Source organism: Spodoptera frugiperda, chromosome 18 (genome assembly GCF_023101765.2).
Source record: "Spodoptera frugiperda isolate SF20-4 chromosome 18, AGI-APGP_CSIRO_Sfru_2.0, whole genome shotgun sequence".
In the NCBI taxonomy this organism is placed as follows: domain Eukaryota; kingdom Metazoa; phylum Arthropoda; class Insecta; order Lepidoptera; family Noctuidae; genus Spodoptera; species Spodoptera frugiperda.
Genome location: NC_064229.1, coordinates 8,069,428 through 8,092,424, shown reverse-complemented (window position 1 = coordinate 8,092,424; position 22,997 = coordinate 8,069,428). Strand labels below are relative to the sequence as shown.

At 37.6% G+C, this 22,997-nt stretch overlaps 1 protein-coding gene across 2 annotated transcripts; it reads left to right on the top strand.

Moving 5' to 3' along the window:
* Nucleotides 1–384: 384 nt before the first annotated feature.
* On the top strand, nt 385–22,529 carry LOC118278060 (chromatin-remodeling ATPase INO80). 2 transcript variants are annotated; one of them, XM_050700401.1, is made up of 28 exons: nt 385–601; nt 811–1,056; nt 1,620–1,825; nt 2,534–2,737; nt 3,033–3,127; nt 3,303–3,498; nt 3,603–3,740; nt 4,168–4,364; nt 4,810–5,053; nt 8,656–8,835; nt 9,351–9,606; nt 10,019–10,165; nt 10,520–10,660; nt 11,092–11,213; nt 11,752–12,056; nt 12,310–12,560; nt 12,882–12,982; nt 15,649–15,804; nt 16,298–16,457; nt 16,824–16,951; nt 17,226–17,315; nt 17,637–17,873; nt 18,186–18,288; nt 18,466–18,542; nt 18,907–19,033; nt 19,454–19,600; nt 20,369–20,624; nt 21,039–22,529. In XM_050700401.1, exons 2-27 carry the CDS (start codon nt 822–824, stop codon nt 20,566–20,568), a joined length of 4,443 nt encoding a protein of 1,480 aa, XP_050556358.1. In that variant the 5' UTR covers nt 385–601; nt 811–821; the 3' UTR covers nt 20,569–20,624; nt 21,039–22,529. The 2 variants fall into 2 exon arrangements, with proteins under 2 accessions (XP_050556358.1, XP_050556357.1); XM_050700400.1 differs by having other exon boundaries at nt 386–601; nt 18,904–19,033.
* Nucleotides 22,530–22,997: the final 468 nt, after the last annotated feature.

Sequence of the window (22,997 nt, the reverse complement as noted above, 5' to 3'; positions counted from 1 at the left end):
AAAAACATATTTCATTAGTGTTGTTTGATTGTTTGTTGTATAATGGTTTTGCTCAAGTTTTGGATTATTAGATTAGTCCATAATAATTATAAAAAAGGACTATTTATAGGTACTGCTTTAAATTAAAAATAATTTTACTCGTACTCACATCAGGCTGGATTTTGGAATTGATTTTCATAAGTAGATTATTAGTTTTTATTTCTTTTGACACCAAAATAAAGTAATAAAACTTTGTTTCCGAACGCAACTACATTTTGACAGACGTATTCAATAGGATTTTGTTTTCAGTTACAAATTTCAAATATCTCTAAAATATGAGTACGCTATTGGGTGCATGTAATGTTTGGTATTTTTGATTGGCTAATAGGTAAACGTGCAAATATTTAACCAATAGCATGTCAGGAAAGTAGTTCAGTAAGTTGTTCAACTTCCTCTATTATGGCGGGTTCGTGTTTTTTCAAGCTCAAATACGAAATGAGTAGTTATTTGCGCCGCTCGGGCGGCGACATTGACAGCGATTTGTCGAATATTCTCGTGCGCCATTTTGTGAATGCTATGGAATTTTGTGTTAAGTAATCAACGCAAGGAAATTTAAATTCGTGTAAGTACAACTTCGGGCCGAGTGCCCTTCAAGTATGAAATGTTATTCGATATATTCGCGATTCGTGTGTGATAGCCGCAGTGTGGTTGCTTTTATCGTTTATTCGTTGCTGTTTTGTTTCTTTTTGCCAGCGAAAAATGCGATATGTTTTATTTGTGCGCGCTTACTCATCACACAATTCGGTACATAGATTCGGGTTTTATTTTCAGGATTCGTAACAATGTCTGAGAAGTTGGTGGGGAAAACTGTGCTGAAACGACATGAGGTTGCCAGGCCTGTTCATATTCAGAGGCTGGAGGCCGCCTTGGATGTGCGCCCATTCGTGGGTCAAGTGGAGAGCATCCTCAACTCTGATGTGGCCTCTGACAGCGATGACGACTCTGATGCCAAATCCTTTGGAAATGAGATGTCAAAGGGCGACCGTATGATCCATGGGGTGGTCACAACAAAGCAGGGTGAGCCATCAATACCTGAGCACCTGATATCATAGCTATCTTTTGTTTATCTTGTGTTCAAAATGAATTAGCCAGCAAGCAAGTGCCAATTTTGTTTCACACACTCTTATCACACAAGTTTTGATTAGCATTTACACTTGCCTATGAGATGTACCACTCTAAAGATAAACTTCTTTGGCTTAAGGTTTTAGAATTCAGTATATACCCACTTGAAATGTTTACTATCATGATAATTTTTGTTTACATTTTTCCCCATCCATCATAACTATAGAAATGTACTCAACACATTGATATTCTAGTAACTAGTTAGATGCCACTTTCATCCTTGTGAATAAGGACTTAAACACTAAATTATATTATTATGTTTTTAAGCTTACTCACATAACTGTTTCTTCCCTTCTTATAAGTACCTGATAAACTTATATGACAGATATGTAGTTCATACAAATTACGTTTTTAATTCAAAGTTATCTGGGACATAGCGAATATCCAGAAAGTTATAATAATACAATACTTATATAAAGTATAAGTTATAATACAATAACTAAATTATATTATTTCAGAACGTCAAAGTGACCGACTCAGGCTATACAACTTCAGTTCAGTTGGAGAGGAGAGAGAATGGCTGAGAGATGTGTTACTCTCATCTGGTTCAGAGACTAGCAGTGATGACGACTCACCAAACAGTAAAGAGATGAGAATTCGGAGGTTATTGAAAGAGAGGAAGTATCATAATAGATATGCAAAAAAGTATTATAAGGATCAAGGGGTGAGTTTAAACTTATTATCATTATGTCTAGGTGTTTGTAGCATTTCAATCTTATACTTAAACCAGCTACTTCTGTGTGGTTTCATCCACTCTGAAGATCTGAGGCTGTTCAACAAACAAACAAATTCTACAGCTTTATATAATAGTTATAGGATTTAGGCTACAATCTAAGTACTGTTAGTAGATATGTGTATTTGTGGACTTTCAATCTTACACTTAAATGAATAGAAATAATGATGTAATGGGCTATAAAGAAAATAGTGAATAATATTACCTACACTATTGATGTCAAGATCTTTATATGTGGATTGGTCAATTATAATTATTTCAATTCATAGAAAAATAATCTCAGGTATCTATCAGGTTTGTGATACATTAAAAATAATGAAACTTATCACTTAAATTCTGTGTGTGTGAAACATCACAATATCCACATTGATTGATCAGAATTGGATTCCAGAGTAAGCCCTCTGTTATGGCTGCTACATTGAGGTAAAATAAGAAGTAGTATTTTTCCAGGCTACATGCAGCCCATTATCTAACCATTCTGAATTCTCTCAATCAGGGGATTGAATAGGAAACATTCATTAAAACTTATTATTATTTCATGGATTAAAGTTTGATTGTAACATTCTAACGTGTTATGGTAACTTACTGTATATCAGACCGGCGATATTTTAACATGTAAATCCCTATTATTATCCTCAGAATTCCCGCTACATGTACTATGGCGCCGGTCTTCTATCCACCGTGGATCGTTATCCGGAGCGTCGTATCAGTCGACCAGTACCGCCTCCCCCTTCCACGAGAGGGCGCAGGGGTAGGCCTGCGGAGCGAGGATCTTCAACTAGGGGACTACACAAAGCTAGACGAGGAAGGGTCAGAGATGCTCGGAATGAGGGTGGAGATATGGTATGTGGAAAAAGCATTTATATACAAATAGAACATTATAAATTCAATACTGTAAAACAGGGTGAATAGAAATCGAGGGTTGATTGAGATACAGGTATGGGGTGAATAGATGTTAGAACATTTTCCCAACATTTATTCACCCTTCTTCTGTATCTATTCACCCCTCTTTTGTATCTATTCACCCCTCGAATTCTATTCACCCCATTTTACCGTAATTGTATCTTTACTGTTCATCTTATACCTCTTAAGTTCTCTATGCAAATAAGATGCAATACAATTTTATCTTTTGTTTTAGCCTGACGGTGTTGATTGGGAAGAGCAACTGCGTAGTCTGAAGGAAGAACCTGACAATGATGAGTACCCCATGTCCACAGAAAAGCCTGGAGTCAGGTTAGTGACATTTATTTTGCATAAAGTGAAATAGATCACTTTTTTAAAAGAAATAGTGAAGCAGTTTATTTGTTCGAATGCATCATAGTATTGCTTGCGCAAACCTATTTGGTTGCGCTTGGTTAGCGCATTTAGCGCATCATCATCTACTTTACATTAAAATTTTAATTTACAGAGGTCGCAAAAAACTGTCAACTTTAAAGAGTCCAGAAGCCCTAACTGCCCGCAGACGACGCCACTGGCTGCTACTAGTCAAGAAGGAACTCGGAAAGGTTCAGAGAGCTCGCACAGCCACACACAGAGAAGTTATGTTGCAAAGAAAGCGACTTGCGACCTTATGTTGCAAGCATTGGCGACATATTGCCATGCAGGTAACGTGTTAAGTTAGTATGTGACTATACGTTCGAGAAAAGACTTAATAAACTGTGAAATAAGATCCATAATCACTTTTTGATAATATTATTTGGTTTTGCAGTCTCAAAAGAATATGAAGGAAACGGTTTGGCGATGCAAGCGATTGAGTAGGGAAATGCAAGCTTATTGGAGGCGGTATGATCGTGCTGAGAGGGAAACGAGACGGCGCATGGAGAGAGAGGCTGAGGAACAGAGAAAGGTAATCATTACATAATTATCAAATTCATTTGGTCCTCGTCTAGAATAGTACTAATATTTGTCAAACACTAACTTATGTGTATGTTTCTGGTTCAAGAGCCATATTTCATTAAATAAATAAGTATTAAAAGTACTATAATTGAATGAAAAATATTTTATTCTCATTATCTTGTATTTGCTTTGACTTAAGTTTAAATGCGTTTTATAAAAGATGTGGCAATGGGTTATATTATCTACTAATATAAGAAAGAGGATTGGTTTGACTACGAAACTATCGATCCTTCTTTCATTCGTAGAAAACTAGGTAATCAAATATTTTCCAGTGCGACGCCAGTACGACAGACATACTATTTATGTTTACGTTTGTGGGTGCATAACCTGTACCCACTGTATTAGTGTATGATTAATTAACTGAAGTTTCACCCCAGATGGACGTAGAACTGATGGAAGCGAAGCGGCAGCGGCGCAAGCTGAACTTTTTGATCACACAAACGGAGCTGTACGCGCATTTCATGCAGAAGAAAATGAACGCCGGTGATGATGGGGACTGTGGAGCTGACAGGATTCTACGGCAGCTTGATGAAGACAGAGATCCTAGATTGGCTGCTATAGATCATTATGATAGGTGAGACATAAAAATATAATGTTAAACAGTGTATGCGATAAACTCAACATAAATATTACTCTCCAAGAGTGGATCCCATCCAATCCCGTAATATTATTAAGTTTCCATTCGCTTTTTGTCAGTAACGAGGTTCAAGTAATGGAAGGTGTGCTTATGCTACACTGAGCTTAGTTTAGTACCCTTAGTACGAGTTTGCTTTACGTTTAAAGTAAAGGAAGGAGAGCGAATTCGGCGCTCTTGTTGCTTAGTTTATTCGAACCAGCCAATCAGATCGACGAACGCGCTTTGGTTTCGATTACGTACTACTAATAATGAATGTTTCGAAAATTAAAGACACCTGTGGACCTGTCCCTATTTACTTGGCAGTGGCGACCACTCCATCAATGAGTTAGAGAATGAAAGAGATTATTCTAGAATCTACTAATACATTGTAATATTTTTTCAGTGAAGCAATGAAAGCTCGAGCTTCACGGAACGCTCGCGAAGCTTTCCGTGCGGAGCGCGCGCGTACGCAACTGTTCGACTCTGCGGCCGGCGCCAGCGACGCGACCGACACCGACGGCGGCGCCGACGCTACTGACGCACAGGGACGACGTAGCGGAGACCATGACCAACCCTCTATATTCAGGGGCACGCTCAAGGGATACCAACTTAAGGGCATGAACTGGCTCGCTAATTTATATGATCAGGTATGTGTGTGCTGATGATATCTACATGAGTAGTGTCATTATAATGGTAACGCAATTGAATCCGTGAAAAACTCGCACTCTAGGCACTCTGAGGGTTTACTACGAGTTTGCTTTACGTTTAACTAGAACGAAACGAGACTGCGCTCGGTTCTTAGATTGGTTGATTCATTGGAGCCGGCCAATCAGAGCGTTGAACGCGGTCTCGTTTCTTTTCGTTAAACAAATTTGTACTAAGCTCTCTGTTCTATTCAATTATAAATGAGAATTTTGATCTGACCAAAAAGGAGAATGGCAGGGTTGTATGGGAGTTTCGTACAGCAAAAAATTTTCGTGTTCCCGAGTAGTAAACATGATTGGAAAGCTCTATAAAAATTCTCAGATTTTTAGAAGTTGGGAGATAAGAGATATAGCCAGTTTTATGTTTGAGGTTAGGTTTGTCTATGGTCAATGGGAATATTCTGTAAATATGGATATTTTACAAGATTTTCATATTATTTATAAGGTAGAATAGTAGAATATACATATAGTAGTAGTATGGGCTAGTAGCTTGTTGTTAATAATATCAAAAGCACAGGTCAATCGCCAAGGTTAAGCAACCCTTGCCGACTTTGGTGTGTGGATGGGTGACCATCATAGAAAGTCTCCTTCGTGTTTCGGAAGGAGAAAGAGTAGGAAGATAAGAAATGACTTATGGAACATTTATCTTATAATAAAGTAAGCTACTATCATCATTGTCAAGAGTTTGTTTCGCGTTGGCGTTGTATTTCGTTGAGTGAGTGAGGTTACCGGAGGCGCAATTACCCCTTCCCTAACAACCCTTAAATTCCGAACCCCCAAAAGGCCGGCAACGCACTTCTAACGCCTCAGGTGTACATGGGCGGCGGCGATTGCTTACCATCAGATGATCCGTCTGCTCGTTTACCAACTTATTGCATAAAAAAGGTACTTACCTAGTATAACTCCGAAACCCAACTTTTGAGCTTAATTGTAGTACTTTAGTAAGTTTATTCAGTTTGAGAATATTTATCTATAGAAGGGTGTCTCATTACTATTGAGATGTGGTCCCAACATTACCCTTTGTTCTTTATCACGTGTAAGCACTAAGCACATACACATTGTTTAAATGAAAAAGAATATAGGAAGTTGATAAATTGACATGAGAATTTACCCATTCACTAGGGTGCTTAAGGAGTGACCTATGTCCAGCAGCGGTCTACAATAGTTTGATAATGATTAAGTGCTGATGAAGTTTTCAGTGTAGGTAAATAAAACAACTTAGTTTTTGTAGGAATTTCATTTATTTTATTTTCTTATAATTACTTGATTGGTTCTTAATATTACTTCATCCAAGAAAGGGGCAGGTCGGGTCATACCTTCATGGCAAGCATAACTCAAATACCAAAGAATGCTCATAACATGTGAGCAGCATCCCACTGTTCTTAAACCTACAATACAATTACAGCAATCACTTTTGATTGTGTCCCGTCTATTCATATTTGTTTCTGCAATTATGAAAACAAAATAAGTTCTAGGAGAAGAGTGGCAGGACTTTATTTTAGCTTGAAGCAACATAGACCATCTGGAACATAGAAGCTCAAATTGCATACTTGGCCCCAGCAAACTTCACAAACTTCATTAATGGAAGGTGTCTGTAAATAAATAACATTCATGTAATTCAAAATTAAATATTTACATATGATAAATATAAATTGCGCAAAACATGACCAGGCTAGAGAATAAATCTCGACACACAATGATTGATTTTTACCGAAGACCTTTCCAAAAATACTAAATATATTTATTGTTCACTGGAGTAGAGAATGGAAAGACCAGTATCCTTTTGTTGTTGTTAGTAGAGCCAACATCATTAGTGTCTTACGTTTAGCAACATAAAATTGTAATTGCTCTTTGCATTGCGTTTTTAGAAGCTAATTACTATAAATATGTTATTTCATATTATTATATACCTGCTGGTGCTCCAACAAACAAGCAGTGTTATTGGGAGTAAGACTTTGACCACATGCAGCACACATCAGTTCAGAATTATCACTTTCCTGCTGATTAGGTTCAACGGATTGAATATCTTCATTTAGTGAAGTATCCTTAATTCTCACTCTTAACCAACACCGCACACAAGCTTTATCTTCAGGATGAAGCTAAAATAAATAATATAAATAAAGAAAAGCTTTCATTTAAACATATGTACATGCTATTAGTGGAAAATATTTACATTGTTTTATTTCTTAGTTTATTTCAAATAAATAAAATACCGAATTGATAAAAGTTATAATACATGTTCTTATTTATACCTGTTGTGGTTATATCTAAGTAGCAACTGTGTAAGCCGTTTTTTGTTCTTCTTCAATCAAAATTCTGCATTGCCTGATTCTTAGTATGGGTTGTCCACATACAACACAAACACTGATGGCCTATGTGTCTTCTCGGCATATTATCAGAAGAACATGAATGACTAGCTAGCTGCCAGCATTCATGGTAAACATGGTCATCTGGTGTAATCTAGAAATAATTAAATGATTTTGAGTATGGCTCACCATTAAACAAAATAATAGGTACTAATAAATTATAACAGTGTTATGCAAACCAAGTAAGGCAAGTAAATAATACATGTTACCGATTACTTATGTGTTTATTTAGTGTGATATCACACGTAAAAGTTATTGAAGTTCGTAACTATGGCCCGTTCGTACACGCAATGTTATGTGGAAACTACTTACATTTCTAAGATATGTCCACAGACGATTAGTGTTGACGATATCTTCACCGTCATTGGATAAAGCGTGTCTTCTTCTTCGGGACAAGCGAACATTGCAATTGATGCATTGCTAACTCGTCATTTTCAATAAAACACGTAACACACTACACAATTAATAAAGCGTCCTTTCGCGAAAGTAGTATCAACAGATAGAGAACGGAGAAGCAGTTGCTCAACTCAACGTAAAAATGGCCAGATAATTGCTAAATTGTTTAGATGAAGTTATAAACTACAATCCAAAACAAAACAACGGCAAAAAACTGGACAGACTTTGAAAGATAAGGGATTTTACGAACCTGTCAATAAATAATTGCCATTATAAAAAAAATATGGATGGCAAAAATAATTCCTATAAATATAAAGATTCTATGCATATATATGCATTAATTATATATTCTAAGGTATAACCTGTAATTGGTTAATTATATTTACTGTTATTTCTATTTCAAAATATTTATTTATCATTTCGAGCCTTCTGATATTTTATTAATGGCAACTAACTAAACATGTCTTCTACGTTTTGTTTCATTATATTACGTTTCGTTACTAAAATCTTTTAATTGATATATTTGCTAAACCCCAGCTTCTAAAAATATTATTTTTACAGAAAAATGAATGGTTTAGTTGCCCCAATAAGTGGTACAAATTTTATCAGGGAACACCAAAAAAAGTATGCTGTACGAATTCTGCCATTCTCCTTTCAATATGATAGTTTCAGTACAAAATCAATTGACTTGATAACTTCCTGTTTCTAGAATTGACTATCAACCCACAGTTTTAATCTTATGTTTAGTTAATTTATTTAATTGTAATACCACCTTATTTTTAGGGCATAAGTGGTATTCTAGCAGATGAAATGGGTCTCGGGAAGACAGTGCAGTGTATAGCATTCCTGTGCCACGTGGCTGAGAGGCTGGGAGTATGGGGACCGTTCCTCGTCGTGTCTCCAGCCTCGACCCTTCACAACTGGCAACAAGAGATGCAGAGATTCGTACCAGATTTCAAAGTGGTAAGTGTTTTGTTTTGTTTGTGTGAATTTGAACTCTGTGACCAGTGATTTGGGTATTGTTTTGTGTTTTGCACTTTGATCAAATATAGTAAGATGTTGTGATACTTGAACAAAGATATTCCTAGTAAATTTTATGTAATAATCTTGGATAGAGACATTAATGTGCAATCTACTAATGATAGCTGTTCAAAACGTTACAACGATTTGCGACCCAAATTCATAACCGACCTTAATCTAAAAATCTTTTTATAACAACACTCGCGTATCAGTACACTTTGCTTTGACGAGTTTGACATCTGACAGAATGAAGTTGCCAGCAGAAAATAGTATGTTAAGTTTTTGTTTATTAAAAATCGACATTTATCCAAAAGATTTGCGTTAATTTGGCAGCTTTTGGAGTTTTTAGTTTCAATACAAATAGTTTCATCTACGGTAGAAGATCACTAATAAATAAAGGAAAAATAATTCCCTCAACTTTCGAATAGAACACAAAACCACCCACAATAAATTTCCAGGTACCATACTGGGGCAGTCCAAGCGAGCGTAAGATCCTACGTCAGTTTTGGGAACGTAAAGATCTTCACACGCGTCAAGCGGCCTTCCACGTGGTGGTGACGTCATACCAGATCGTGGTCTCCGACCTGAAGTACCTGAACCGCGTCTCCTGGCAGTACATGATACTAGACGAGGCTCAGGCCATCAAGAGCTCGGCCAGTATGCGCTGGAAGCTGCTACTTGGATTTAGCTGTAGAAATCGGTTGCTGCTTTCTGGTAAGTGTTATTTTTCCGGTGTTTTTTTAGGTATATCTAAAGGTCCATCTAAGGTGCTGTCTGTTCATCTCTTATGTTGTGAATCGTGATAGCTCTAAAAAGGATAGATGATGTATTTCTATTGCCATTGTAAATATTATATGTACTAAAAACAAAATTAATATTTGATGGAATCTTACTTGAAGGGATTTAAACAATTATGGGATAAGCCGCCAAATCAGAATCCTCTTGTGATAAGTTTTATTTCGTTTTAGATAGGAATCTAAAAAAAATGTATAAAAATCTGTTGCGTAATTTTAAAGATCTAAGCATACAAACTGACACACAGACGATGGAAAGCTACTTTGTTTTGTTTCATGTTATATGTATTGATTTTATTCCGTTGTAAAGTTTGTGTTTTCGTTTTCTACAGGAACACCGATCCAGAATAGTATGGCGGAATTATGGGCTCTGTTGCACTTCATAATGCCGACACTGTTCGATTCGCATGAAGAATTCAATGAATGGTTCTCTAAAGATATTGAAAGTCATGCTGAGAACAAGAGCACGATTGACGAGAGTAAGTTTATTCATGATAATGTCTTTAGTATATTATAAAGTCAGTAACCTCTGCCTATACATTATCTAACGATTGTATATTATTGTAATTTATTTAAAGAACAATATTAGTGTTTGCGCAAGTTGAGCAAACGTTGCGCTACCACTTGTGCTAACTCTCCGATCTGTACTCTTAGTACGAGTTTGCTTTATGTTAAACGAAACGAGATCGCCTTCGGTACTCTGATTGGTTGACTCCAAATAATTAACCAATCACGGTGCTGAACGCGGTCTCGTTTCGATCTCGCCCGCTGTTCAAAGTTGTGTCTTAAATTGTACTGTTTTAAGGAAGCTATAACATTTTTTATCTTTTCAGAGCATTTGTCTCGACTACACATGATTCTAAAGCCGTTTATGTTGAGAAGAATAAAGAAAGATGTCGAAAATGAGCTGTCAGATAAAATAGAGATTATGGTGCATTGTCCGTTAACTATTAGACAAAAATTACTGTATATAGGTAAGTTTGTAATAAGTAAATACATGAACTACCGTACTCAAGTCATTTGATGGGTACTTCGCCCAAATCATTTAATGGGTACTTCGCCCAGTCCTTAGCAACTGTTTTCGGAATAAAATCGTTACTAAGGAATAATTTAAATAATTTTTAAATGTATCTGAGTATGGCGGTGCCCGCCTGTTTTGCCACCTTCATATAAGTACCTGATAAACTTATTTGACAGATAGCTCACACAAATTACGTGCTTAATTCAATATCTATCTGGGACATAACGGCTATCCAGGCTTTGTAAAATAGACCTTAACACATTGAATGCCGTGGTGGTCACCGGTGATCGACGTTAGCGGAAGATTTGCCTTCAACAGTTTTCTAATGGCAGTTAAAGACTTAATATAGTAACATTTTTAAACTTCTGTGTTATTTTGTTTCAGCTTTAAAAAAGAAAATAAAAATAGAAGAACTGCTCCACTATTCAGTAGGAGCGGAGTCAGGTCACAATGTAGATAAGAATTTTACGTCTAATCTAATGAATTTAGTTATGCAATTTAGGAAGGTAAGTTCAACAACAATGCATTATATTAATCCTGTAATCATTTTACTTTTACTTTACAAGCTTTTATTTAACTTGCAATGTATGTATGTAATGTATATGTATATACTAGCTACTCCCGCGCGGTTTCACCCGCTTTGCTCGGCTCCTATTGGTCGTAGCGTAATGTTTTATAGTCTATAGCCCTCCTCAGTAAATGCTCTGTCCAACATTAAAAAAAACTTCATCAAATCAAATCATACCAGTAGTTCCAGAGATTAGCGTGTTCAAACAAACAAACTCTTCAGCTTTATATATATAGTATAGATGTATTTATGTATGTGAAGTGAAATCTTGTAACTGAATTTTAAAGCAGATATCTTGTGTTATAAGTCCCATTTAGTAGGGGGTGAGCTTATTGAAATTGTATACCACTGAAATTTTATATACACATTTATCAAATGATTGACCTATTTGATACACATGTTTAGTTTGCATGACCATAAATGCTTAGCTGCATAAAATAAAGTTTTCAATTAAAATGTATTATACTCTTGCGCAGGTATGCAACCACCCAGAGCTATTTGAGCGCCGTGACGTCAGATCTCCTTTCTCTATGCAAGTCGACGACTATCACATACCGAAATTAGTAGCAGAGGATTGTATTTTAATTCGGTCTACTCCTTCCAACCGCCATCTTATATACAACAAGTTATCAATCCTCGTGCCGGAGTATATTCAAAGGAGTAATAATGGGGAGTTTGGGAGTAAAGAGGGGTATGATGACGGGTGCTTCGCGTTCATGAGGTTCATTGATCTCTCTCCTATGGAGTTGTTCAGGATCATGCTCTGCGGATGGCTGTTTGCGTGAGTATTTTAACGTAATTAAACTGAAGTAAATTAAAATTTGGATTTGTGTAGCTTTTAATATGGCTTGTGACATTTTTGATAATGTGTTATTAAAATGTTATTCAGCCTTTAGTCTGATTTTTAAGCTTTGTATGAGTTTGCTTTACTTTCAAAGTAATCGAAACGAGCACTCTGGTTGGTTAATTCGAGCCGGCCAATCAGATCGCTCAAACGCGATCTCGTTTCGATTGTCACTGTAATTTTATTCTAGGATGCAACACATCGAAAATTGTTTAGAGAAATTCGAGAAACTACGCCATCGTCACTCTTGGTGGAATTCTTCCGTTATGTCCGACTTGAAGCAGGAAGAGAGTGAGACAGACTTATGTGGTGACTACTGGGATGGCGTGAATAAGAAACATATGCTGCTTATATGTCCCGACGGCGACGTTTTGAGAAAAAGGAAGGAAGATAGTTTGTTGTGGAATGATCTGCTGTTTACTGATCCTTTGTGGATACAGGGTGAGTTTATTTTCTAACTTTGTTCCACAATTAGCTGGACAAATGTCAGCATTTTACATGGAATGAAATAAAGTTGAATCACATCCATTGCCATATTTTTGAGACTTCTGATTAGTCATAATTACATTGTAGATGTTCATAGGTCACCCTATACTCTTGACGTGTGATCTTTGATTCGTTAATAGTGCAGAGGCTATTATAAGAACCATTGATATAACTTCGACCCTGCTCATTTATGTCGAAGAATAGGTCAATGACTTTTAATATACTTAGGTTTTTTTAACTTAGTGTCCAGTTGATAATGATTGTTTTTGTTCCCAGGTGGTCCATTCTACACGCACACGGAACACGTGATACATTATATGCCGGAAACTATCGAGCACAAAGCAATGAGGATAAGGAATTTAAGAGACAGTCGACAGGTAAACGCTTTTTGTTATACATAGTTGTATTTTGTTATAAATATTTCATACTAAAATACTTGTAATAAATATTGCTTTTAAATTCGGTGCCATTTATAAAGAATGTTTTTAAAAATATTTTTGCGCAAACTTGCGCAAATGTTACAAACAAGCGCATGCTGTTCAGAAATAAGTCTCGATGTGACTTGAAACTAGTAGTAGTTTAAAAGAATTAATTGTTTATTTTCTGTGTTTTTTCTTTTCTCCTACATTTTAAAGAACCCCTTACCTAAGATAGGTGACATTTAACGAAATTTTGGGTTAACCAACCTGTAAATGGTGCCAAACAGTACGAGTATGAAGGTAGTTTAGGTCTTAGGTGCTACATCACGCTAAGTAACTTTTAAGTTTAAGGCGCTGTGCATAGTCAAAATAGGATTGATTTAACAGTGTTTTTGCCCAATGTTTACATGTTAGAGCAACAAAAAAAATATATGTTAATCTTGATCATTTTTATAAATGGACCATCTTCTTCAAAACACGTTTTCTATAAATTTTCTCGATAGAAAAAAATCATAAACTAACCATTTAAATTGAAATTCTAGCCATTGTAACTATATTATTTATGAACATATCTTAATAAAATTAATAACAGTGACGTAATTTAAAATAATAAAAGGATCTGCCGCATTTATTTATCGATTGAAATGAGATATTCGTAAGAATTAATATAATTCATGATAAATAACTCAGAACGAATCGAACAAAATGTCGTCCGATCATGACATCTATTCGTTTCTCTTTCATTCCTACGCGGACCGGCAGTGACCGCTGAGGCGCGCTGCTGGGTGGACCTATGTCAGTTTGTGTCAATCGCCGCTCAGAAAATAATCATTCACTAACATATCTTTTTGCTGTTTGTAATATTTTATTTTGTAATTAGCATTTTCTAAGTTGGGTTGTCAGTATATTTTTTTGTACGAAATCGATTTGAATTATAAGTTGTGTAAATACAATTAATTTTTTCTTATACTATTACCGCGTAGCATGGTGCAGATGACACATTCAGTAACGTTCCGTATCATTCTTAAAAGGAGAAGGGGACTTTTGGGCCCAGCAGTTAACTAGTTGAAATGTATATTAAAAAAACCGTCATATTTTTCTAAGGGAAATCACAAAATATGGTACCTTGTTTCTATCTAGGAAGCGAGAAAACTTAAATTAAGTTGTGTAATAATGTATGTAAAATAATGTATGTATAACGTACTCTATGATTTAAACTTCTTAAAACACTTCTGTCTGACTTCTGTCAGTCACCGATTGACAGATGACACTTTCCCTATACTTATTATACTCTTTGGATGACACTCGTTCGTTGTGTTTCGTTCTAAGTGCGCACGTATTTTCCATGTTTTATTGTTTAACCCCACGACCTCGGCTTTATAAAGGACTTTTGACGGATCTTGAATCTATAAATTACCTGAATCTCTATTTTGGACCCCTGCAACAAGCCTATCAATCGAATATTGACGACATAGATCGCTGTGTAAATTGTACGATTGCGACTGGTCGCTGTAACTCTATTGGCAGAAGAGTCTTGGAAGATGAGGCGACTTTATCAGTTATTCGTCAGTGGCGTGCATCTCAGCCTGTATAATATGGTATCTCAGTTGGGAAAGATACCAAGAAAATATACGTACCCCGAACCCCCTTCACAATTCTAAGATGACATTCTCCTAATTATTCAAGATGATTAATACATATTTTATACTAATATTGGTGTTTTATTTATATATCCTCCTGTCCCTTTTTTAATTTTTAAAAGGTTAGTGCCTACCTACTGCTTCTAAGGGCCTATGCACACCACGTTTTTTAAACGCGCCGGGGCCGCGCATTTGTATCGATACAAACGACAACAAACTGCTCTGTAGGAGAAAAACGCACCGTCGACGCGTGTTTGTAGCGATACAGTCGCGATGCAAACGCGCGTGTGTAGCGATACAGACACGCGTGTGTAGCAATGCAAACGAACCTGCGCTTGGTACAGGCTCAGCAGTTGTTTCTATCTATCTTTCTATCTATCATCACTGACAGGACTATTGTAGCCAATTCAGTGGTGATAGATCGGCAAGCGCGCCACACGATGATAATCGATATCACCATTCCTCATGACGAGAACCTCGTGAAAGCTGAAAAAGATAAACAAATAAAATATCTTGACTTGGCTCACGAGGTTGTCGACATGTGGAGTGTGGATTCGGCTATCATTGTGCCGATAGTCGTGTCGGCCAACGGATTAATACCCAACAGCCTCGACAATCACCTTAGGAGGCTGGGGTTGGGCGGATGGATCAAGCTGGGCCTGATGCAGAAGGCAGTACTTCTCGAAACGGCACGTATTGTGATTGAAACTAGTAGAGATTTTATCAAATTGTTTAAAAGATTTAACCATTATTTTAAATTTGAATACCCTCGTTGTAACCACTTCTAAATCTTAAAGAACCCCTAAGCTAAGATAGGTGACATTTAACAACATTTTGGCTTTCACCAACCTATAAATGACACCTAATAGTACAAGTATGAAGTTAGTTAAGGTCTTAGGTGCTACATCAGGCTAAGTGACTTGGTTGATAAAAAATCCTCACGATAGTTATTATAAATTAAAAACTGACGGACTTGTCTTACAGACGGACATGTTAAGTGAGATTAAGACTGAGGAGGGCGGCGTGATGGCGGTGCCCCAGCTGGAGGTGCCCGACGTCCCGTTCGTGGAGCGCCCGCCCGTGGCCTACGCGGACATGCCCACGCCGCTACCCGGCTTCCTGTACTTTGCTCAACAAAAGGTATGTTGGAGAGAAGTATTAGTTATCCATGAAACCTGCTAGAAGTTGGGATTTATTATGTGTAACTATGAAGCTCTTCCTGATGTTACGAATTGATTTGTTTATCTAGTTTTGGTGTATATCAAAACTGGCTAAATAATACCTATGTGTTGTATTTGAAAGCTGTTTGAATATGTAAATGCGTAGTTTCTAAAATTACGTAGTAACGTTGCTCAAAGGATTAGCAAGCTGAAATGGTAATGGGCCGGTCACATTTGTCGAAGTACCGATAACCGTTGAGGTAGACGTTTTCTACAGGGAAGACTGCGTTCAGGTAAACATAGTGTAGGACGCCCTCCAGCTAGGTGGAGGCACGATAAGGTAGCTGGTAGTGGTTGGATGTGTAGAGCTGAAGATCGAGCTCAGTGGCGAGACTTTAGAAAGTTCTAAGTCCAGTAGTGGACGAGTAGTGAAGCTTATGATGATGAATATTGTGCATTTTTTTATTGTCCAGGTTTGCACATGTACGCGGCAGCCGTTCGCAGTGTCGCGTAGTTTCGCGTACCACTGCACGCGCCACGCGCAGTGCGAGAGCGGCGCGGGCTGGGACACCGTCTGGACTCTACTGGCCCGCGCCCGCCCGCCGCATGGCTGGCCCGACCTACAGGTGCCGGGTATGTATCTATACTATATGTACTTGTAACATTAACTATCAATTTCAATAGCAAAAATATATTTTAAAGAAAATAGAGTAAAAGCTGAATATCTTTTTGTTTCTTTCGTTGAACTCGCTAATCTTAAGTACTACTGGATCATACTGAACAATTTGCTTTGTGTTCATATCATGCTACGATCAATACGAGCCAAACAGCGGGTGGAACTGTGTGAGAGCAGCAAGTTGTGAAGTTTTTATTAAATAAAATTTAGTTCTGAATTATTTTGTATGAGTTAATTAGTTAATTTACATTACAACACACTTTTGTGTAGGACCTCAGCATATATAGGTACATTATTTGCATTTGCATTTTATTTGTTCATAGATAAAAACCAGCTAGTGAGTGACGCGGGGAAACTGACAGCTTTGGACTCTTTGCTGAAGAGGCTGAAGGAGCGAGGACACAGAGTGCTCATCTACAGTCAGATGACCAAGATGATCGACTTGTTAGAGGTATGTACTACTTAAATTATATCGTGTTTCTTTGCGAGATCGAATCAGACATGAGGAGGTCCGCAATCGAAGTTGTATCATCGTCCAACATCTATTCACCATCGTCAGAGCCCTAAGGTGATAGGATACTATTACGGATATGTTTAACTTTAGTTAGGTTAACGCCAGTTTAATAGGCAACAAATTGTAAGGAAAATTACAAGTAGTCTTAGTAATTATATCAGTAGTAGTCGGTTAAAGTAGAAATAGTTGTTCATACTGTAATTTATTTCAGGAATACATGTGGCACAGAAAACACAAATACATGCGGTTAGACGGGTCTAGCAAGATTTCAGCTCGTCGAGACATGGTTGCAGATTTTCAGGTATGTGTACCAAAACTAATGTCTTAAAGTGGCTCAAAAATCTACCCTATAGACATTGAAATAAAGTTTAATTTCCATGACACAGGCTCGCACAGATATATTCGTGTTTCTCTTATCAACGCGCGCTGGTGGCTTGGGCATTGGCTCAAAAATCTACCCTATAGACATTGAAATTAAGTTCAAAATCTCTTTCCATGACACAGGCTCGCACAGACATATTCGTGTTTCTCCTATCAACGCGCGCTGGTGGCTTGGGCATTGGCTCAAAAATCTACCCTATAGACATTGAAATTAAGTTCAAAATCTCTTTCCATGACACAGGCTCGCACAGACATATTCGTGTTTCTCTTATCAACGCGCGCTGGTGGCTTGGGCATCAATCTGACGGCGGCAGACACTGTCATCTTCTACGACTCGGACTGGAACCCCACCGTGGACCAGCAGGCCATGGACCGAGCCCACAGGCTGGGGCAGACCAAGCAGGTCACGGTCTACCGGCTTATATGTAAGGGAACTATTGAAGAACGGATCATGCAACGGGCTAGGGAGAAGAGTGAGGTAAATATTTTTATTTATATCGTTATGTCTTTAGGCAGAAGTGCCAAATATACATGGAATCTACAACCACCTTTCACTATTAGTTATGTTTGAGTGCCATGCAGTAGGGGATGAGCCTATTGATGGCTATGTGTGGATACCGGGCACAATTTCAAATTCCGTGCTATGATTGAGAAATATTCACCCTGCACCTGGCATTACTTGTAAATTCAGTACGTTTCCAAATAGGTTTGGATCTTCTGTATCTGCATTACCGTTGCGCTCAGAAAAAAAGTATTTAAGACTTTGTTAATTGCTCATTATTTTTTATAGATCCAAAGGATGGTGATCAGCGGAGGAAACTTCAAACCAGATACGTTGAAACCTAAAGAAGTCGTGTCTCTGCTCTTAGACGATGAAGAAATTGAGCTCAAATGTAAGTGTAAACACCTAAACCAACATATTCATCCATCACTTACAAAACTATGGCATGCGCAAACTGTATAAAGTTTTGCGCAAGTAAGTTTTTTTGCGCAAGTAAAAGTTCTTTGAACTTATATTGTATGTCCAGTGCGATTTAATTTGTAATACCTACATAAAACGTTTTTGACAGATCGTCAAAAATCAGAAGAGAAGAAAATGATGGAGGAGAGAGAACGTAAACGGAAATTGGGATTATTGCCGCAAGTTGTAAGTATTCATAAATCAATAACCTTTATTCTTTGGTTTTTTATGGAATACGTAACCGAGCAAACGGATCACCGGATGGTAAGCAATTGGCGCCAAAGAAGTTGCCAGTGCGTTGCCGGCCTTTTGTTGATTGGGAATTTGGGGATTGTGGATTTAGGGAGAGTTTCGGGTTTTAGGAGTTGGGACTGGGGTTTTAAGGATAATAATGAATTAATTTAAGGATTTGGTCTGGGATGTTAAGGTTAGTGTCTGGGGTTTGGAGATTGGATTTACGGTTTAGAGATTAGGGAATTGGGATTTAGGAATTGGGAATGGAGGCAGATTAGGTCTCTGTAATAATAGATAATGATTGTTTTACTAGCAGCAACCACCGCCAGTGTCAGTAGAAGCGAAGCGCGCCCGCGACTCGGCCTCGGAGCCCGGCAGCCCGCTGCAAGTGGACGACGATGGAGACAAACTCATTGTCGACGTACCATCGCCTGCACCCATGCGTGAGTAGTAATCATTTACACATTTACAATATTTGTAAGTAATATTATTTTAATATATAGCTAGTTATTAAGTTTAATACTTATTATAGCTAGTTTTAAAAGAAATGAGTAAGGCAAATACATTTACCCAACAACATGAGGCAGTGAATAAAAATTAATAAGTCGAATTAATTTAGATGTCACTCTAATCTATTATCTTCCGGAGCTGCAGACAACGTAAAAGGTTACCGGGGCTCCGGCTCAAAACAGGAGAAGGAACGGGGTGGTTTTTAGTCAGTAAGAGTCTGACACTCCCTCCTGCCTCACCCAAGGCGGGAGAAGTCATTGGATGATTTTCCCCCTCAAAAACTTACCCTAATTAATTTCATCGTAGTCAGGAGGATATTTGTATAAAATATTGACGTGTAGTGTATGTTCCAGCGTCGTACGGCGGCGCGGGTCGCGCGGGTGCGTGGGGCGTGGGGCGCGGGGTGCGGGGCGCGCGCCGCGGCCGCCCGCGGGGCTCGCGACAGGCCCTGCCGCGCCGCCTCGAACCGCCCGCCGATACCGCCAGCGCCATCGCCGCCGGTATGTATATTGGTATAAGGGGCCTACTCTAATTCAACGAAAAACGAAGTTTCGCCTGAAACTTCGCAGATTGCTTACTACAATTCTATTTATTGCGAACTTTCGTGAACAAAAATGAACGAATGCAATGAAGATAAATAAATAGGTTTTTATTTGAAATTAAAAATAAAACGTTATTTTAAGTCATTTCATTAGTAAATCAATAAAACCTACGGCCGAAAATTAAACGAAACTTCGGGTTTGAGAACCGGAGTAGGCCCCCTGAGGAGTTACAAGTGCGATTTAAGGTTCTAATCTGGTTTGTGGATTGGGAATTGTGGACAAGGTTGTGGAAATCAAGTGCGTTTCCACAACCATGGCGAGAGTTGTGTAACTCTTTTTTTAATACATATATCAAATAAAATAAAACTGCAACGATTCTCATTGAGCATTACTTATATCTTCTCTTTGTAACTGAAAATTCAAAAATTTTGTTTTTTTTTTATTTATTTTGTTAAATTTTTTAGTTATTATATTATGTAAAACTGAAGAATTTGTTTATTTTTTGAACGCACTTTAAAAATAACATGGGATAATCATAATCTATTTATCAAAGAAGATAATATGATATAAAACATCACATTACAATCGATAAGAGCCGAGCAAAGCTAGTGAAACCGCGTGGGAATAGCTAGTTTAGATATATACAAAATCCAGTTTAAAAATATCATAAAACAATATCATTGTAGTTTTAACAAACGCAACAATATATAATAATTTTACTTTCAGGCGCAGCGCTTCTAGAGTCTGACGCGCCACTGGAGACTATAGAGTCGGTGGGTGCGGGCGAGGCGGGCGCGGCGGTGTCCCGGGGTCGGCGCGGTCCGGGCCGGCCGCGCCTGCGCGCCGCGGGCGCCCCGCGCGCCGCCAGCCGCCGCCCGCGCAGGCCCAGGGAACCACTGCTCGTGCCGCTCGCACCGCCGCCGTAGGCTATACACAGTCTGTCTGCCTGCCTGCAGTCTATATTGTCTCATTGTGTTACCAGGTTAGTCTATACGGAAGTTTTACTAAGGAAATTATATTAATCATTTTGTTAACGTAGCAAATAATACACAATATTCTGTATTATAAATTTTATAAAAACGATTAATGTGATAATGAACAGATGTATCAATTGATTGTTAAAAATCGGCACCAGCAGCCATGGTCACGCCACACCAGATATAACAAATGTGTTGGTTGCCTTTTGGAGAGGAGAAGGGAAAAGTGTATTAGGTCTCAGTTGACTACTTACATAACGGAACACAAAGTAAACATTATTTCACGCTGGTGAGGCTGTGGTATCACATCGATCAATTTGACCCATTCTTGCCAACACATAGCTGTCCCACAATTAATGTAACATACATAATAGTCTTGTGATGTAAATTAATTAATAATTTACCTGTCTTTGTTTCAGAAGCCATAGAAACCGCGTATCGACGCTCACAGCTCACAACAACCCACCTCTAGTGCAATTAATATAATGATCAAACGACTGGTACATCTTGAAACACTACTATTGTAGCCAAACGCACGTGTATTACAAAATAGCCTCTAAGCTGTACATAATAAGGCCACTTTTCCATCAAAATGTACAAGCCGGTTGATCATTGCCAAACTAATTAACAGTTAATGTACAAAGTAACGCTTTTTAGTTGAAGTATTATTGCAAAGTTTAACTTTGACCGCTGACGGTGAAACGGGGTGAATAGAATTCGAGGGGTGAATAGATACAGCAGAGGGGATAAATGTTCTAAGAATTGTCCCCCTGTGTCTATTCACCCTTTGAATTCTATTCACCCCGTTTTACGGTATGTTATTTAGTAAAAATGTAAATAGTCCATTTTAACGTAAATAATTATATTGAATATTATATGTTTAAAGCTGAGTTTATTTAGCGAGATGAATGTCCTTTGTTTAGGGCTTTTTACTTATATTCCTATCTCTGTCTTTCATTTGGTTAATCGATTAACTAGAGCAGGCCAATCAGAGCCCACAACGCGATGACCTTTTGATCTCGTTAAACGTAAAACAAACTCGTACTAAGCCCTCAGACGCCATTTGCAAGACAGAGATGGGGCTAACAATGTTCTTTTATCTCGACTCCTGCGCATATACTGAGACGTTACTCAATTTCAAATACTCCCGTCACTTTCACACATAAGAAATTGTTGAGAATCTTGAAGTTGAGTGGCGTTTCAATATTAGGTCAGGTCCGTTTCAATAGAAGTTTCTATTTCTCTAAAATAATTTTATTTTAACTTCTAAAAGTCTTGAGGACACCGTTCTTCTCTCTATTATGTATCTTATTACCGATGTATAAAGACTACTTTTGTATGAACAAGTTTGGTTATTGTAGCCGTTGTAGGAAGTGTGGTTTTTAAAATTAATATTAGAAATTGTTATCAGAAAACAGATCTCTGCATGTTATTTTTTCTTATAAGTAAACTTCTGTAATTACTATCGTGAGACATACTAAATTAACTAAAAATCACGGTTTACTGACGTACATTAATGGAGAAAAGCTCTACTAGTTTCGAGTCACAGAGGGACTCTTCATCATGAGTAGCATGAGTAAACCATGATTTTTAATAAATGTAACTTCTATTGAAACGGACTATTATTAGTATTTTAATCTGATGGTTGTTATAAATTCCGATAGTTTTACAAAATCGGGGAAAGTGTAATGTATTTAAAATGAAATAATTAAGTTAGTTATGTTGTTAATGATGTGCATTTCGGAACGTGGATCGTTGATATACCAAAATGTTTTGTGTGAAGTTTTAGTCGCCTATGAATTGGGTCCCTATGAACAAAATCTCGAGAGTTCAACGAAATAGATTGGCCTCTTAACAAAATGACTGTAACAAATTGACAAAGAGAAAACAGAATAAATGATTTAAAATTATTTTTTTGTGGTTTTATTTTGATACTTAAAGCTATTTTTTTGGCTAACTAGCTAGTTAATTTTTCATGAAATATTTTACCTTTTCCTTCAGTTCTGCAGACTACCTATATTTTATCAGTAAGATACGCCCGTTTAACGATAGTACTAAATACTACCCATGCTTGACCATTTGTGACGGAAATTTGTTTACGTTGATGTGAAATGCGTTTTTTATTGTTCTGTTTGGTAAGTAAAGGTACCGCACCTTTCGAGTCTACAAAGTAGGTGGTGTTTTTTTTTCTGAAGACACAAAGCCACAAAAGAAAAATATCTAGCTTTTTTTGAGGGAGCAAAATCATCCAATGACTTCTCGCGCCTTGGGAGAGGCGAGTGTCAGGTGTTTACTGACTAAAAACTACCCTGTTGTTATTCCGTGGTTATTCCTGCACTTTGAGCCGGAGCTATATCTAGCTGACATCGATGTCTTAC

Bases quoted from the DNA above. Each gene is read 5' to 3' on its own strand.
- LOC118278060 (XM_050700400.1), top strand. From the start codon at position 822: ATGTCTGAGAAGTTGGTGGGGAAAACTGTGCTGAAACGACATGAGGTT. The intron at 12,057-12,309 runs GTGAGTATTTTA...ATTTTATTCTAG, and splicing joins CTCTGCGGATGGCTGTTTGC to GATGCAACACATCGAAAATT. The intron at 18,289-18,465 runs GTAAGTGTAAAC...CGTTTTTGACAG, and splicing joins TGAAGAAATTGAGCTCAAAT to ATCGTCAAAAATCAGAAGAG.